We start from the raw sequence: 17,781 nt of genomic DNA, 5'->3' as shown, positions 1-17,781 counted from the left end.
ACCATCAAAGTGATAAAATTTTAAAAATCTTCTACAAATGATATCGTATCTTGAGGAATTAGGTTTTGAACTATGGTTTTAACTAAAAATAAATATAGGAGATTAATGCATATTAAGTTCCAGTTGCAACAAATTGTTAATTATATTCAGTCATCGCATTTGTCTTCTGTGATAAATGCTATTATGTATAATTATCTTCTATTTACTACAATATATAAATATAGAATGTATTTATTTCATTATCATGTAAAAATTTCACTACAAATAAATTATATAAATTTCAATTTTTTTAAATTATGAACATTCTATTTAGAATGCATTGATTCTCAGAAGACACTATTTTTTATTTATGTGGCACAAATTTTAAAAGGATTGCAATACATTATATATATATGCCTCTTCTATACACGGATATATATAGATATATATATGTCTCTTCTATATACTATCTCTGAAAGAAATATTATAAATCTGTCACCTCAAGATGAATTTTTGAGCCTTATTTCTGATGGCACCTTTGTGGCTTTCGCGTCATTTCTCTGAACCTGAATAGTAATGGGATATGGGTTATATCTTAAGCTTTTGTGTTTCATTCTACAGATATTATCCCATATCATACAAGATTCATCATTGTCTAAATCAATTAGTAATGCATAAAATGGATATTGCCATTTTCTTTCAGAAGAAATTTCATTTTAGAAAATTTTTTGTCATGGCTCTTATCATGAAACTTTGGTTTTTATTCTTTTCATCCTTCAACGCTTATCCTAAATATTTTTGCCTCATATTTCTGTTGCATTTACTGATTGTTATAACCTCTAAGAGTTTACATATCAACAAAACTATTTGATAACCATCCTGTATTTTAAAAACCTAAATACTTAACTTTTTTTCGCATAAGTCATGCCGAATCAATACTCGGTTATAAATCTTTTTGAAAGTATGGAAAATAATTTGTATTATACTAAAAGAAAGCTTTTGCAGATCAAACGGCTCAATACAAATAACAAATTGAACAAGAAATCATGGACACACAGAAAATAAAATACAGCTAAAGCGCACACAAGAACAGCGCCCAAAATAGATCGCAGCACACAAGTAGAAAATCAGTAGTAAACAACCGTTATACTAGCACAAACCGCTTAGAACAAAATCTACAGAAGAGAGATTTCGCAGGACTGTTCATGCCTCTCGAACGTCTGCTTCTTCCACTTACTACTTGCTTGAGATAAATTACACTATTGACTCGCTACTCTTCTCAATACTGTTTGGTTACTCAGCACACGACTTATCGATTAAATTAATATTGATTTACTGTAGTTCTATCTACCAGTTTTTCTCTGAAAGGTTTAAGAAGGTTCTAGAAAGATCGGCATTTTAGAACCCTTGGGAATCTCACTAAATAGATAAATGATCAGGCAATAGATATGAATAATTCCTAGTTTTGCGCTAGATGATTTATGAATTCTGTGGACAGCATGCTTCTTTACGATAGCCTAAGATCTTTCTCAATTCTGTTGGAGTTCCGTATTCAAATTTTTCCTTCGCTTCCGGATATACATCCAGACTTGATCACACTTTTTTTTAAATATAAAGAGTCCCAAGGTACTTAATATCGCTTCGTGACAGGGCTCTTCAGATCTAATTCCTGCCAAAATAGTCGATTCTGCTTTCTCCATAAAACTAACCTATTATCAGGATCTTCGAACGGGTCTTTCTGGAATTCACTTGGAAAGCAGAGAACAAGCGCTACTGTCACCAGAACTTTCACTGGAATATCTTCGCCCATTCTGGGCTCCTTCTTTCTTCTGAGAATTGTTTGCGGCCAATTAAATTTGCCAGTTAAAATTTAAAGTTAATCATATGTATTAAAATACCAAATGATGTCGATTCAATCTAGCTTGCATATTCAAAAAAATATATTCAATGCTAGAACCTTCTTACTTAAAGATAAAAATATCTATATATTTCTCAGAAAGTGCAGCATGATTAGATGTTATATGTCTATCAAGGGTAGTTATCTAAATCTAATATATAAAAATGAATTTTAGTTTGTTCGCACCTTATGCGCTACCGTACCATTCAACCGACTGCGATGAAACTTGGTCAACTTATTGCTTGCTCTTACGCATAAGTTATATTTTAAAATTGACAAAATACAAACGACACATGTCATTCGGAATTAATCGCACGTATATCATACAAAATAAAATTATTATGATTGATGGCAATCAATGTGAGTAAAACAAAAATATTTAGTGCAGGCTCTACTTTTTTTCTTCTCTTTAATAAATAGTCATCTACACCAGATATTGTCATTCAGCTTGCACAATATTTTGTCTGCGTCAAATCGCACATATTATTCAGAGCTTTTCTCACACATACAAAATAGAAATATTGTTATCGATGCCGATCAAGTTATATAGAATGGAAGTTTTCTACTGCAAACAGTAATTTTTTCCTTTCATTCGGTGAATCGATGAACGATATTTCGGTTATACAAACGTATATCGTGTTTGACAAAATATATGTTCCAAACGTTCGTCACTTAATAGATCTACCATCGCAGCACGTAGAAATAAGCCAATTGGAGCTTATTGAACAAACAAGGAACGACAAGCGAGCAATAAAGCAGATCGTTTACGAATTGCAAATTCACGTGCTTCAGAATTTCCAGATCAACATGCGGCAAGAATCGAAAGACAACATTTATATGCTACCTGATCACGCACATCAGAATCAAAAGGCCAATATGCGGCAAGAAGAGAGGTAACTAATCTTAATGGAATATCGACTGGAGAAGATGTGCTCACTTCACGCATTCCCATTATTCTCACCGACATCCCTTTTAATTTCAAACGACTGCAGTTTCCCATTCGACTTGCATTCTCGATGACCATCAACAAGGCGCAAGGTAATCACTTTAAGTGTGAACCTAGAAAATACATGTTTTTCACATGGCCAGTTGTATACTGGATGCTTACGAGTCGGACAGCCAAGAAATTTATTTGTTTTTACCGATGATGGAAAAAACAAAAAAAATATTGTCTACCTTAAAGCACTTGAAAAATAAAATCAAAAAATAGAATAAATAGTATTTGTACTTCTCCTTTATATACCATTCAAGTTAAATGAATGCATTCATTACCGAGAAGAAAATAGGCATCATTCTTCCTATTGTCCCTAATTAAACAAGACAGCTATTTTAAATTTCAAACGATATTTCCAAAACTATTTCTTCTGTGGCAGAAACGCGCCGTTTTAGTAAAATTGCGAGTAGTTTTTAGTAAAATTTAATAGTTTCAATTTAAATTTACCAATTTAAAAATGTTTACAATAACGGTACCGTTTAGTGAAAGAAAGGAAAAAGCAAAAATGAATAAAAACCATGAGTAAGTTTTTGACTTTATTTAAAAAAATAAACACATACATTTTTTCTACAATGGGAAAAACATTTTATTATATTTAATATAAAGTTTGGCAGTTAGACAAAAATTAATAAATTATTTTTTATATACAAAACATCAAAAAGTGAATATTTAGTAAAAGAGCATTTGCAAAATTATTTCAGCTCATAAAGACACTTTGAGGTGGATTGCAATTTTTTTGGCACTTGATGGAATATATTTTTTAAATTAAAATATAAATAAAACTATTTTAATAAAATGTTCTCATTAATATCTTGGACTAGATTTCTTTTATTTCTGAAAGATAATAATAGCACATACGACTAGATTTAACATAATTCTGAATCTTGTTGACCAAATAAATTTTAGAATTCATATCGTCTGTTATAATAACAGACTTTTTTTTTAACAAAAGTTGTCAGCTTGAACTAATAACTTGAACCTGATAATTCTATTGTATTAATAAATAAACACCATTATTAAAATATATTTCGAGCTTCTGACGTATTTTTATATCACCAAAAGCATAATATTTAAACACAATAGCAAATAAAAAAAAATAAAAACCGCAAACGATAAAAAAAAAAAATCTTGAAGTTTTTAAAAAAATTAGTAGAAACCAGAGCTTTCTCAGTTGAAGCAACTAAAAATACAGACTCCATTCTAAAACATTTCAATGAAAGTAAATTATTCTTGTTAAATAATGCAAGCATGCAACAATTGATTTCGATTATTTTAAATGAAATCAGCTTTCATAAATGACTTTTTTAGATTGAAGATTTTTTTTTTCCGTCTGTTATTTCTTCCTATTCTTCTTATGTCTTCCTGGATGACTTTATTAACAAAGCTATAAAGGCTAAGATCCGGAAGAATAATAGCAAAGCTATTATTAACAGAATGTCCCTCAGAAAATGATTCTGTAAAAATATAATAAAAGAAATTAAAATCTACATTAAAATTTAAATCAAAGATAATTTAAGCCATATGTCTTATATACTTAAAAATTTATTCTCTAAGCTGACAGAAAATTCTTTGATATGAATTCAAGAGAGGGTAAAACTAACAGATGATAAAGCTGAAAATACAAATGATTTCCTTGAGATTAATTAAGAATTTCGCAAGTATATAAGGAATATAATAGAGCAGTGAACGTTACTATCTGCAAACAGAGTCTGTCAATTTTTTTTTTTTAAGTTTAAAGTTTCTTGACCTCCTGGTGTCCCTATCCAGTAATTTACCGTTTCCCTTTAATTTGCTTTACACATTTTCGTTAAAGGTGTGGTGCGAAAATTAGGATAATAACATTCTAGGTTATATGTTTTCCTCGTCATCTGACCATTGTTCAAAATTAAGAAGTCAGTCCATAAACTGTCTTATTTTAGACTTCAAAATTCGACACTTAATCCTTGGTTATAAATTTAAGTGTATCAAGACACTAAAAGGGGCTGGAGCAGTGGTATAGGATTAGCTAGATCTCACGATTCTTTAATCACAAGCCCAAAGACCTTACTGACTGCTAGAATAGAGTTTCGAATCCACAGATATCTGATACCGAAGTCAAGACTGTTTCACGGAACCCGTTTTGTTTGGAATTTGATATATTATAAAGCATTTTATTATTGTCCACCATTTGGTTATTATGAATTTTCTTGAACTGTGGTCCCTTCAAGTACGATTGAACAAAAATCATTAGGGTAACAAAATTTTTCGCAGTTTCCCCTCTGATCTTTTCGATGCTTCAATATTTTAAAGCAAAATTGACTCTCCGATAATTTCTCGCTAACTATTCGCTGAAGTTGTTCCCCTTATCTGCACTCTCACATAAAATAGTAAAGCTTAGGCGAGGCAATGAATGCTGTGAGTGCTAAGATATTAATATTGAAAGTCCTGAGTTGTGTATTTTTTAATATAATAAAGAAAATTGGCACTTGTGTATTACTAACTGAATACCATTGGCGGACAATAGATACTGAAGTGCCAATTGAGGATCCCCCCATCTTGGCAATAAATTACTGGACTACAGTTAATACACAGATCTTTTGATCGGCGCCTTTTATCCGATCAGTTGAAATTAAAATCTGACACAGAGCTAAAACTGTACTTAAAAAACACATATCAAATTTCATTTAATCAAATAATTAAAGTTGCGTTTTTTAAATTATTTTATTTGGTTGCATACGAAAGTAAAGACCCATAGATGACCCATTTCTTTAAGTGATTTGGTTTCATATTTTATAGAAATCTACACTTTAGAAGTTAAATCTATGAACTAAATTTCATCCATCCAGCTCTTTTCGTCTTGTAGTTATCGTGTTCACTTATAATCGAACAACCGGACAGACAGATTTTTTTTAATGGATTTCGCTCAGAATTTGGTGAAAATCTACAAATTTGGTATAAAGAACACTTAAGAATTTTTATCCCTTTTGTTCAAAATGCTTTTGAGTTATCGTGTGCACAGATAGATATAATTTCAAAAATATGTATTTCGGGTTCAAAATATGTATTTCGATATTTGAAATGCGTAGATTCGCATTTCAAAAAAAAGTATTTCGATATTTGAAATGCGTAGATTCGCATTTCAAATTTCATGTTTGAATTTCTTGGCAATCATAGTATATACATGTTTCATATTCAAGAAAGCAATAATTAAGAAAATAATCTTTATTTAAAATGATATTTTTAAATAATATAAGTAATCTATACTTATAATAAAGCTCAATGTGTGTGTGTGTGTGTGTGTGTGTGTGTGTGTGTGTGTGTGTGTGTGTGTGTGTGTGTGTGTGTGTGTTGGCGCTCTACAGGCCAGACCGTTTGACATACAGCTACCAAATTTGGTACATGTATACCTTGGAGGTTGGGAATGAGCACCTAGGGTTTCTTTTTTCGAATTTTTAAGTAGAATTTTAATTATTAATTAAAAACTAACTTTCCCGCCAAAAAAATCTTCCATTATCTCCAGCGCCAAACGAGAAAGGCTTCAGTTTTTTTTTCTCCTAACAGTAATGAGGCTAGGGTTAAAATTTTTCGGCGGATTATTTCAATCGGTTCTGTTTATTTTCTTAATGTTTGATGCATTTAAAATTAAACATTGTTAATGAATCAATCTTTCAGATTCATTCTGAAGTACTTTTGAATTAAAATAAAACAGAATAAAGGAAATTAAAAATTTCTAATCCGCATAGCGTTACCCCAACTGGCGTAGAAAAAATCACGTATTTGCGTTACGTAACCGGCGAAGAAAATTCACGCATGCGCATTCTGTTCTGATTGTTGCCATGACAACGTTATCAATGGATGATTTAAATTATTTTTGGGTTAGTTGCACGCTTTTGTAAGTAAATTGTATTTATGTTAGTTATATATTTTTTGTATATGCTTATAGTTTTAAGCACATCGTTTTTAAGCAGTTTTTTTAAAACCTGTTTTCAACCGTTTATTTTAAACGATTCATTTTATTTTCTTAGTGTTTGATGCATTTAAATTTAAACATTGTTAATTAATCGATCTGCTCATAATGAATCTAAGAAAATTTTCTTGGCCAACTCTTGAGATATTACATAAATTTAAAAAGATATTCTTTAATGCCCATAAAGTTTAAACGCTGAGTGACTCTATTTTCAGTAATCAGATTATAAAAAAATGCTTTGTTTCAGTAAAAAATATTATTATATTAATTGAAGATAAATTCTTTCCACTTTAATTTAAAGCATAAATTCTACGGGTGCTAACAGAAAATGAGAGAGATACATATTACGTTATGACTGAAGGCCTTTGTAATATTATGAGTGAATTATATGACTATCAAAATTTGAAGTTTTAAAATATTTTGATGAAGAAGCTATTAAAGTAGAAATTGCATAAAATATTTAATTATTAAAATTTTAACGAACATTAAGATTGGCGAACCGGCTGGTCGCCAAAGGCGGCTAGTATAGTAATATAAGTAAATATTCTAAGTAATTATTTAAAAATGAATTTCCTTTTAATTATTTTTAATGCTTCATTTCCACATTAAATCTTCCATTAAAATTGCAACAAACATGTGACTTTCGACTTTAAAATTTTTTTTATTATTATTTATTTCCGCGCTTTTTTGTTCTATCTTCAAACGAGTTGCGAATGCAAAATCATTTAGACTTCCTGGTATAAAAAAATCTCTATTCATCCTATACTATAGTTTAGAATAAGCTACTGATTCCTTGAAAGAATTCAAATCCAATTCCTTTGATAGAAAATTACTGTTATAAATTTTTTTAAAAAAAAAGTAGGTTGCATATAATTTTAATATTTTTTGTATAAAATTTCAGCATAATTTTTATTTTTATCATCTTGCAAATAGTTATACTGGAACTTAAAATCTAAATGACATTAACTTAATAATTTGGATCTTTTTTAGCCAGCTTTTATCGAACTTTTTGAATGAATGAAATATTTTAGAATCATTCTGAAAAATAAATATTTTCATAAACTTGAAATGAAGAAATGTCCCTGAACCTATATAAATTAATATTTATCCGTGCGAAAATTCTAAATTATTATAATCAGTAGATATTAGAATTTTTTTCTATACTCGGGCAAAACAGTTAAGCGGTAAAAGTAAAATCAGTGCGACTGGTCCTTTAAAAATTTTCAAGAGTGTTTTCTATCCCCCATCCCGAATACAAATTTGGGAGGGATCTTGGACAAAATCGCGAACACCAAGAGTGCTCACGTTTTTCTTTTCATTATCAATTACACCAGCATTTTGAGCTTCGTATTGTATTCTAACACCTTTTTTTCGAACGACTGAATCCACAATCTGACACATGGCAACAATTTTAGTAACAATGTCTCATTTCCAATTACTAAATTGTTGTTTTTTTATTATTATTATCTCGTTAACATACATGCGAAAGTACAGACAGATAGACAATCAATTTTTCGACATATTTTTTTACAGAATTTAGTACAGATGTGCTGTTTAGAAGCAAATTTCATCCACCCAGCCCGTTGCATTAAATAGTTTTAGTATTCACTTCACTAGGATAGAAAACTAACGCCCTTTGAATGAATTTCGTTCAAAATTTCAAATCTATCTGTTTTGAATGAAAAGAAGTTAGTTTTCCTCCCAATTTTTACGATATAAAATATTCTAATTTAAAAAAAAATGAATTAGTGCCTAGTTTATAAGCATAAACTGTAAGTGATAGGTAAGAAAATTATATCACCTCATCGAAATCCAATGTAGATAAAACTTGTTTTCCAGTGTGTGCACAGATGGGAGTAGTACATGCTGCAAGATTTTTTTTATAGTCAAAAATTAATTTTCTTTTATTTCAAAAGGATTTTTTTAAAAAAATTTTTAGGCTAATTTCTGAAATATGCTTTGTATTTTTAGTACTTACTGATATTGGTGACATCTTTCCACTGATTAATTAAGAGAGCTTCGTTTGCGTAGAAGAACATGGATATATATTTCAACCAAATAAAATATACTGGAACAGAACTACAAAAGACACAAATATTTTATTCCATAAAGAGAAAATTCTTATATTGAAAGGATATATATGTAAATAATTTAACATTTTACTAATTCTTGTAATAATGTCACTCCAAATTTTAATTCGTCATTTTACAAGATCTAAAGCACCATTAACTGTAATTGTACTCTCCGATATTCAGTGGCCGCGGTGGCCTGGTGGTAAGGTCTCGGCTTGTGAGCCATAGGGTTTCAGGTTCGAAACCCGATTCCACTGAAGAACCTTCATGTAAGCGGGTCTGGTGGGCGTTAAATCCGTCAGGGTTAAACGTCCTCCTGCTGGTGTGATGTGGTGTGGAGAAGGGGGGTGCCAGCTCAGGTGTCGTCCTCGTCATCTGATTGCGGTTCAAAATTACAAAATACGTCTCAAAATAGCCCTAGTGTTGCTTTAAAGCGGGAAATTAATACAACTAAACTAAACTAAACTAAACTCCGATATTCACTTGGAACTCAAGGGTATTCCTTTAGAAAGACAATTTAAATCTCACTGAGATAGAAAATGTCTAATAGACGCCTGTTTCGGTGCGTACTTTTCTTATTCCCTCGATTGGAACTATCAGAGCTTGATTTAAAACTTTAAAAAAATGAATCTTCAATCAAATATCGAGGAGTAAATGAAGGAAATTCAACTTAATTCGTCTGACTTTTCATTATCCATGTAACTTCACCACCACGGCTAGATTATTGTTTCTTATATAAGTAAGTATTAATATATCTTAGAATGAGGCAATATTGTTCCTAGACGGGTAAACAGGGCCATTATAGGGTTTTGCGAATATGTGCTTTCTTCTGGAAAACAGTGAAAGCCTGCAGTTTAAACTCATGATGCTAAATGATATATTTAGAGAAACTATTAGCTTTCACTGCGAATCGGAACTCCATCAACCCTTTAACGCGTTTTTTTTTTTTTTTCAAGAAAACGTTGAAATATGAAACTTTTTTTCTCACGTTCGTTGCTGCATAGAAGAGTAACCATAAAATTTTAAACGTCCGAGCTGAGCGTCTCTTGTTTTTTTCAGTAGCAAAAACCAGGGCCAAGAGTCACGACCCCCGTTAGACAAGAGTTGTGCAAGAGTACGACTTAGCTACTCACGCGTCACAATCCTTTTTATGGGGCGGACATCATTGATGTATTTCATTCACTCATTCACAGATCGCAATTTAGACCTGAATCAGGGAACAATCATCTCTGAACCAGTACTCCCAGTGGTATTACTTTCGACATGGAGGACTTTGTGACCACGATAGATTTATATGTGGGCCAGCCACCATACACATGGAGAGTCTTTGGCCGGCGAGGTTCAAGCTCAGAACCTAAGGGATGCGAGTCCAACGCCATACCAACCAGGTTATCCAGGCCGGTTGGTAGGGTTTGATGATACAATATATTATAATTTTATTTTATAAATATCAATATTTTGCTTATACTGCACCAAGCAAGTGGTGTTCTTTAATCCAAAGCTTAACAAATAGTCCCAAGCAAAATGATACGTTATAATCAATGATAAAGCTGCAGTAAAACGCAAAAGGTCAAAAGATAAAACACAAAAGTTAATTCAAAATCTGCAAAATAAATTTTAAAAGAAAATTTATTGGGGGTTAAAAACATGGAATACTCACGCAGAGTTTAAGTAAAATCCTCCGAAGAGCACCAGTGGCATGATCAGGGGTGTTGCAAGGCTGAGAGCTACATTCAAGTTGCTGCTCATGCAAGATACCATGTAACCTAAAAATTTTGAAAATAATAATACATTACAATCAGCAAACAGTTCTGCATTATTGAATATGAAGGCAACAAGATTGGCATATCACTTAATGATACTTTTTTCTTAAATGTATAATAACACTATATTTTAAATAATCTTTCTGAACCTAAGAAAAAAATATGATTTTGATGTTTTATCACTCTAGTATACCACCTCGAGTACGAAGATGCGAAGTTAGCAAATCGGTACTAGCTTCTACTCCTAGAAAAGTCTATTAGGAGTGGAGGAGACAGGGTAGCGGTAGTTATTTCGGATAGCTTGCAAAATGTCCAACTTTGTAACTGAATCTATTTAGAAGAATTCTAATTTCGAAATGCGTGCCAGTCAGTCATTTAAAATTTTTCGAATAATTACCTTGTAAGTTGTACTTTTTTTGGTATGTGCCTCTTTAGATAAATACTCAATGGTAGGTCGGGAAAAAAAATCACGAAACTGAAAATTTTATGCCATTTTTAATTGCTCTATTTCGATGCAACATTTTTTAAGATTGAAAAATTTCATTCACAGATAAATAAAGCATGCAGACTCTAGAGGGAATACATTTAATGCTGAAACAGTTATATAGTACCTCGTTCATGATTACTTTTAGACTTCCATGAAAAAGTAAAACTAATCAGAACATTCAAATTTAATTTCAGATAATTTTTTATGATTTTCGAATCTAGCAACGAAATTTGAAGGGAAAAGAAAATAGCGAATTCAATTCCATTCATTTTATTTTTGGGTTTAAAACAATTTAAGGATATCTTATGCCCTATTTTTTTTTTCAGTACCTTTTTCATTTTACATAAAAAAAATCTTCAACTAAATTTCTTGTTTCGAAAAGTTTTAATCAATGTTTAATAGGTCAAAAGAATCTGACGTAATATCGCCAGAAAATCTTTTTGATATCCGTAACTTATGAAAGTGTCCAGCAATAATGTATTACAAGTAGTATTTTGATAAAATGGAAAAGCGAAATATTTACCGAACGAAGCCGCTGTGTTTGCTACAAGAACCATTATCGCTAGAAAAATGAAGAAAGCTCCAACATCATGATTTAAGCCTAAATAAGTGGAAAAAAATGTATGAAATATAGGAATTTTAGCCATAATAGTTTTAATATATCATTCATATGTTATAAGATAAAAAATGCAGTACCTATCAGCCAGTAAACAATGCATACAAGTAATGTTGTCATGAATACCAATACTGGGGCCTATAAAAATATTTTTAGATGATTATCAGAATTTTTGAAATGAGTTTTTTTAAAGTATGTAATACATTTAATGCAAAAAATACTTTTATATAAAATATCACAATGTGTGAAATCCTATTTCACAGCTCAATTTTTGAATTAAAATAAGAATATCAATTGCACCAAACGATTTTTAAATCTCACAGCTTTTTGAGGAATTTAATTATTTCTTGTTGTTTGATTTTTAATGATCCACCAAACGAATTTTAAATCTCACAGCTTTTCGAGGAATTTAATTATTTCTTGATGTTGTTTGATTTTTAATGATCCACCAAACGATTTTTAAATCTCACAGCTTTTTGAGGAATTTAATTATTTCTTGATGTTGTTTGATTTTTAATGATCCACCAAACGATTTTTAAATCTCACAGCTTTTCGAGGAATTTAATTATTTCTTGATGTTGTTTGATTTTTAATGATCCACCAAACGATTTTTAAATCTCACAGCTTTTCGAGGAATTTAATTATTTCTTGATGTTGTTTGATTTTTAATGATCCACCAAACGATTTTTAAATCTCACAGCTTTTTGAGGAATTTAATTATTTATTGATGTTGTTTGATTTTTAATGATCCAAAAGATTTTTAAAAATTGCCAAAAAATATTTTTTCCCTATTGACAATATTTTTTTTAAAGTTAATATATTAGATCACTTAGTAATATTAAAGTTCCGTTTTGAAGCAATACGAGGATTAATTTTGGACGGTAATTTTTAACAAGAATGATACTTAGGTTGTTATTAGCCATTTCCTAGCTTCTCTATCATACCAGCTGGTGGGCATTGGGATCTTGCATGACAGATTTAGAATAAAGCTCACATACATGATGATTTTGAAACTTAGATCATTTTGATACCAAGACAAAGACTTTATCTCTAAGCCCTAGAGGGTCGCAATAACATCTGAATAATAAGAATCTGATTTAATGAATATTAATGTATAAAAAAAAGTTACCTCAGCAAGAGTTTTACATAAAAAGTAAATATCACATCTATATAAGCCATTCCAGTGTTCTCTTAAATAGATCGGTTGTTCTAGAGTAAAAGCCTGTTGGGGGAAAAAAAAAAGTAATTTATTCAATATGGAAAGAAAAAAATAAGTCATTGAATATAAAAAATCGCATTAAGGAAATCATATTTGTACAAACCTATTTAATGGTACAATAACTGCCGAAAATATAAAAAAGAATTTTTATAAATTTCGTTTTTTTTTTTTTTTTAATTCCTTGCATAGATATACATTACAAGCAATAATCTGGGGGGGGGAGATGGTTTCTTTTTCAGTATTTTCCACTTATAAACAGTTGAATTCATAAGATTATTTTTATTATATGCTGTGAATATCATTTTAATGATATTGTCAATTTTTTAAAAAAATATTCCATGCACCTTGACTTATGAGGCATTTTTCCAATGTTACATAAAGATATATTGATAGAATTTTACATAAATAAATGATATAAATATCACTATTGTTATTTTGCTTTGATAACCTTATACGTTTTAAGGTAACTTTTTTTTTTGCACATTTTTTTAAGAAAAAAATGTAATTGTAAATTTGAAGGGAAATTGAAATTTTAGTGATATTAAATGCTCTGAATATTATATAAATTTTAAATATTCAAATCAGAAATTCCGAAAAATAATGCAGTATTTTTAAGCAATATTTTAATATACATCGAAAAATTCAAACTATTCTTTCATATATTTTATTCATTTATTATCACATAAAAAATGGATATGAATCTTTTTTTCATTTCATTAAAATGATATATTAACATTTTTTTTTTTTTTTTTGAAAATCTTACATCAGTACGCCAGAAATTAAAAACTTTGTTTTGAATCATTATATCCATAAATATTTCATTTGTTGCTTAAGTCTAATGCGCTGAACATCAAATATAATTACTTACGATTCTAGATTTGAAGCAAAATTTAAATTTGAGTGATATATTTCAGTTAAATGTGCAAAATGCTACATAAATTTTAAATATTCTTAGAAGGAAGTGTGAAAAATACTTTTATGCAACATTTTAATGTTCATCGAAAAATTAAAATAATTCTTTCGTATATTTTAATCATTTTTTACCAGATAAAAAAAATTACAAAAAAACTTATAGATGAACGTTGCCAATTTTTTATACCATTGGAATAACATTTTTTAAAAAAATTTTTCGTCAATACCCAGAAATAGAAAAACTTTATTTTGAATCATTTACATCCATAAATGTTTTATCTTTTGCTTAAGCCTAATGCGCTCAACACCGAATTTAATCATCAGGAAACAAAAAAACAAAAAACAAATCTAAAACCTACGATCGCAAATTTCAAGTTATCATGTGAGAACATTATTATTTTTAAGTCCCTATTTGTCTTAATTAATTTAAGTGATTAACCAGTTTAAACCGGTTTGAAACAATCACGACACTTCTCTCTCTATAATGATAATTTTTTTAAACTTTCATTTTCAATTTTTCTAACTGGCAAACAAAGTTTTGGAGCTCGGCCGATTTTGAGATGAAAAAAAAAAAAAAAAAAAAAAAAAAACATCGTTTTCTAAATGTCGACGTATGCGTAATCTGATAGTCTCGTGATTGTTTCAAACCGGTTTAAACTATTTAATGACTTAAATTAATTAAGACAATTCGTAAGAATTCAGAGAAAGAATAATTTAAAAATCAAGTTGTAACTTCAGTTGGCGATAAATCGCCGAATGTGGCAACCTTCTGCATTATTTTCTAATAACTCTAAAAGCTTCAACAATTTGTTGCCTACGCATTTTGAGTATTCAAAAACCTCAAAATAAAACATCATGTTCTGACATGATTAAAAAAAAAAGAAACAGTTCTTACATTGACGACTGAGAACATATTTGAAAAGCTTATATTCATAAGCACCAAGAAGATAGCACCATTGATGTTCATGATGCCTTTATCAGTCAGTTTCTGGTTAAAAAAGACTAGACCGAGTAATAAAGCGATGACCTAAAAAAATTAAAATAAAGATCAGAACCAAATATAAAGCGAAAGCAAATCTTTTACATTAATAACAAGCATTCCTTTTTATATATCTTACGATATATAATCCTGAAAATATTTGCATTCTTAATTTTAATATAAAATATATTTTATATAAATAACCTGCATGAAAATATAATAATCAATGCATTAATTAGATGTTGAATGTGGTAAACAATGTAAATAATAAATTGGAAGATACAAAATAACTTCTGCTTTGAATTAAAAACTAAAACACATAGGGAACATGTGCATTCTCTACTTATTATATATAAATATATATATATATATATATTTTAACTTCCTAAAGGAAATCAATGGAATTTTTCTTTTTTACCATATTATGAATTACTACTGATATGACTTTTTTTTACGTGAAAATAAATAGTATCTGATCTTTTTGATATTTTTAATCTTTAATTTACAATAAGTATCATATCTTAATTAATTCAAAATATTATGCATTAATTAATTAATTTGAGATTGAATTAATAGAAGGTCATAAATTCTGGCTAACAGATGTTTAAGGACATTAATAGTATTGAATACCTACCCATGTACACCAGATCTCTCTCCAATTGATTTCTTTTTTTTATCAAGAAACATAATGTATGTAGCTCAAAACTAATTACAATCGATGAGTTGAAAGAAATGAGCCTAAATACCAATTACAATTCTTAGAATCCCTTCTTTTCGCAATATACTTGTGCTTGAATAAAAAAAGTCGACTACTTCCGATGATGAAGAAGATTTTACATTTCTGCTTTTAATTTGAGTTATAATTTTAATTAATGCGTCAGAGTTATTACGTTACATGGAAATGGTACGTTAGATGTTGAGACATATACAAGATATCCACTTTAATCAAAGTTCAAAAGCTAGTTACTAAAACTATTCGATATCAGCATAGATTTCCACTTGGAAAGTACTCTGATGTGAAGAATTATGTTTAAAATTATGTACTGCTGTAAAAAATACAAAATTTCTTATTTTATACAATATTCCGGTTGCATGAGTCATATTTAGTAAAATATTCTTGACATCAGTGTTAACACATAATATATTGTTACGAATCTGTAATGCTGCTTCCCAGCATAGTTGGTTCCACCCTCGGAAAGAATGTTTTACAGTCATCTGTACTGGACGGAGTCCGGTGTCATGTCGGAGGTCCCGGAGCTTGGCGACAAACTTGGCGACTTTGGCGCCAAAATCGATTATACCCGAAACATCGAGAATTTTCCCGACCCGTCCAGTAGGAACGGAGATACGCCTCAAACGTTCCTGATTGGTTGAGAGGCTTTTAGCCCCTCCTCCTGAGACCTATAAAAGGAGCAGCCTGTAGCTGCCGGAGTCGAGCTGTGAACCAGTGGTGAATTGGGTCGTGAACCAGATCGGAGGGTTGTTGTCGGAATCGACGGTGAAGAACTCGTCTTCCAGGGACTATCGGAACAGCGACGGAGACGAGCTGCTGTTGTATGCTGCACGTCTCGTCTGAAGATAATCGTCTTTTGTGCTGTATATAGTTGTCGTTTTCGTGCTGTCCTGTGTGTCTTCGTGTAAATAAACGTCGTTGTTTCATTTTCTACTGCTGATTGAATGTTCTCCACACCATATAACTTCCACTATCCAAACGAACCCCGGAAATTTCGTAACAATATGTTATACAATATTGCATGATATTAAGCAATATTGCATAATATTGTTGGATATTGTCGATAATATAATACCAATATTGAACTATATAGTAAAACAGGTTGTGCTACATATTGTACAATGACAATCAATAATTTTGATATTTAATATTCACCAATATCGTGAATTAACAACCAATAATGCATAATGCCAAATCAGTAATGCAACTTGTTGAATTATTGGTTTATTGCTTGCTGGCTAATTGTGATTAAGAGTGGTTATTGTACTATGAAGGCACATCTTATACATTTAAATTGTAGGTTAAAATTGTAAATCTGTATTACGGAAAGCAACTTACTATGCTTTGTGCAAGTCGCACTTTGAAAACCATAGGATCTCTCATTAAACTTATCCAAGATCTCCAAAAGACGGTTCTGAATTGAGTACACCAGGAAGCCTTGTATCTAAAAAGAAAAGGGGGACCGTTAACTCTTTATTTACCTAAACGGGAAAAAAAACCACGAGGAAAGAATGATATACATTTACTTCTTGAGAAGAAACAATATTTCATATAACATAAAAATCAAATAATTAAGTAACTCGTTTTGAACATGATGCATATTCGGGCCAATATCCTTTAGAATGCTTGACTGCATCTGATTATGATTTATTAGAATAATTTGAAATATATTGAATTTAGATACATCATTTTTAATTTGGAAATTGATAATTTAAAATCTAAGATAAAATTATTACCACATAATATTTAATGAAGGCTATTTAAGTTATTAAAAAGGGAAATTAACTCATTTTTTAAATTATCATTTAATGAATTGGATTAATGCATGATTTTGTTGAGGATTATTTATTATGTTGTAGATACACATGCAAAGATTCATCACAATTTGAAGAGCCGTTAAAGTATTGACTATTACAACGACCCAATAGAAATCTCTTTCCACAATCTACCCAATTATTGATTAATATTAAACATTATATTGAAGTTTACGCCGTATTGTGTTTGAATTTAAAAACTGCATCTGAAAGCAACTGAACGCTTGCAATAAAGGAATCAGTTTCAAGACCAAAATTTTTGCACAGATATTTTAAATACGTTGGCACTGTAGTCTGAAAATTTTGATTAAATCAAATAGAAAGCAAAAAAACAATTTAATTCGCTTAAACTGTTCAGAATATTCCCAAA

The 17,781-nt window shown here is 30.1% G+C and overlaps 1 protein-coding gene across 5 annotated transcripts in view; it reads right to left on the bottom strand.

Annotated features, from left to right (window-relative positions):
- Nucleotides 1-3,387: 3,387 nt before the first annotated feature.
- LOC129968493 (protein white-like) overlaps nt 3,388-17,781 on the bottom strand; it is a 108,089-nt gene continuing 93,695 nt past the window's right edge. For all 5 annotated transcript variants that reach the window (XM_056082430.1, XM_056082431.1, XM_056082432.1 and 2 more), the window contains 9 exons: nt 16,936-17,041; nt 14,781-14,912; nt 12,884-12,976; nt 11,835-11,892; nt 11,662-11,739; nt 10,549-10,654; nt 8,795-8,895; nt 8,618-8,682; nt 3,388-4,324 (listed from right to left, as the gene is read on the bottom strand). In XM_056082430.1, the coding sequence (XP_055938405.1) occupies nt 4,223-4,324; nt 8,618-8,682; nt 8,795-8,895; nt 10,549-10,654; nt 11,662-11,739; nt 11,835-11,892; nt 12,884-12,976; nt 14,781-14,912; nt 16,936-17,041 (841 nt within the window). In that variant the 3' untranslated portion in view covers nt 3,388-4,222. The remainder of the gene's footprint in view (nt 4,325-8,617; nt 8,683-8,794; nt 8,896-10,548; nt 10,655-11,661; nt 11,740-11,834; nt 11,893-12,883; nt 12,977-14,780; nt 14,913-16,935; nt 17,042-17,781) is intronic.

The sequence above is a fragment of the Argiope bruennichi genome, chromosome 5 (genome assembly GCF_947563725.1).
Source record: "Argiope bruennichi chromosome 5, qqArgBrue1.1, whole genome shotgun sequence".
In the NCBI taxonomy this organism is placed as follows: Eukaryota; Metazoa; Arthropoda; class Arachnida; order Araneae; family Araneidae; genus Argiope; species Argiope bruennichi.
Note: the sequence above shows the minus strand (reverse complement) of the source record. Positions and strands in the feature narration are given on the sequence as shown.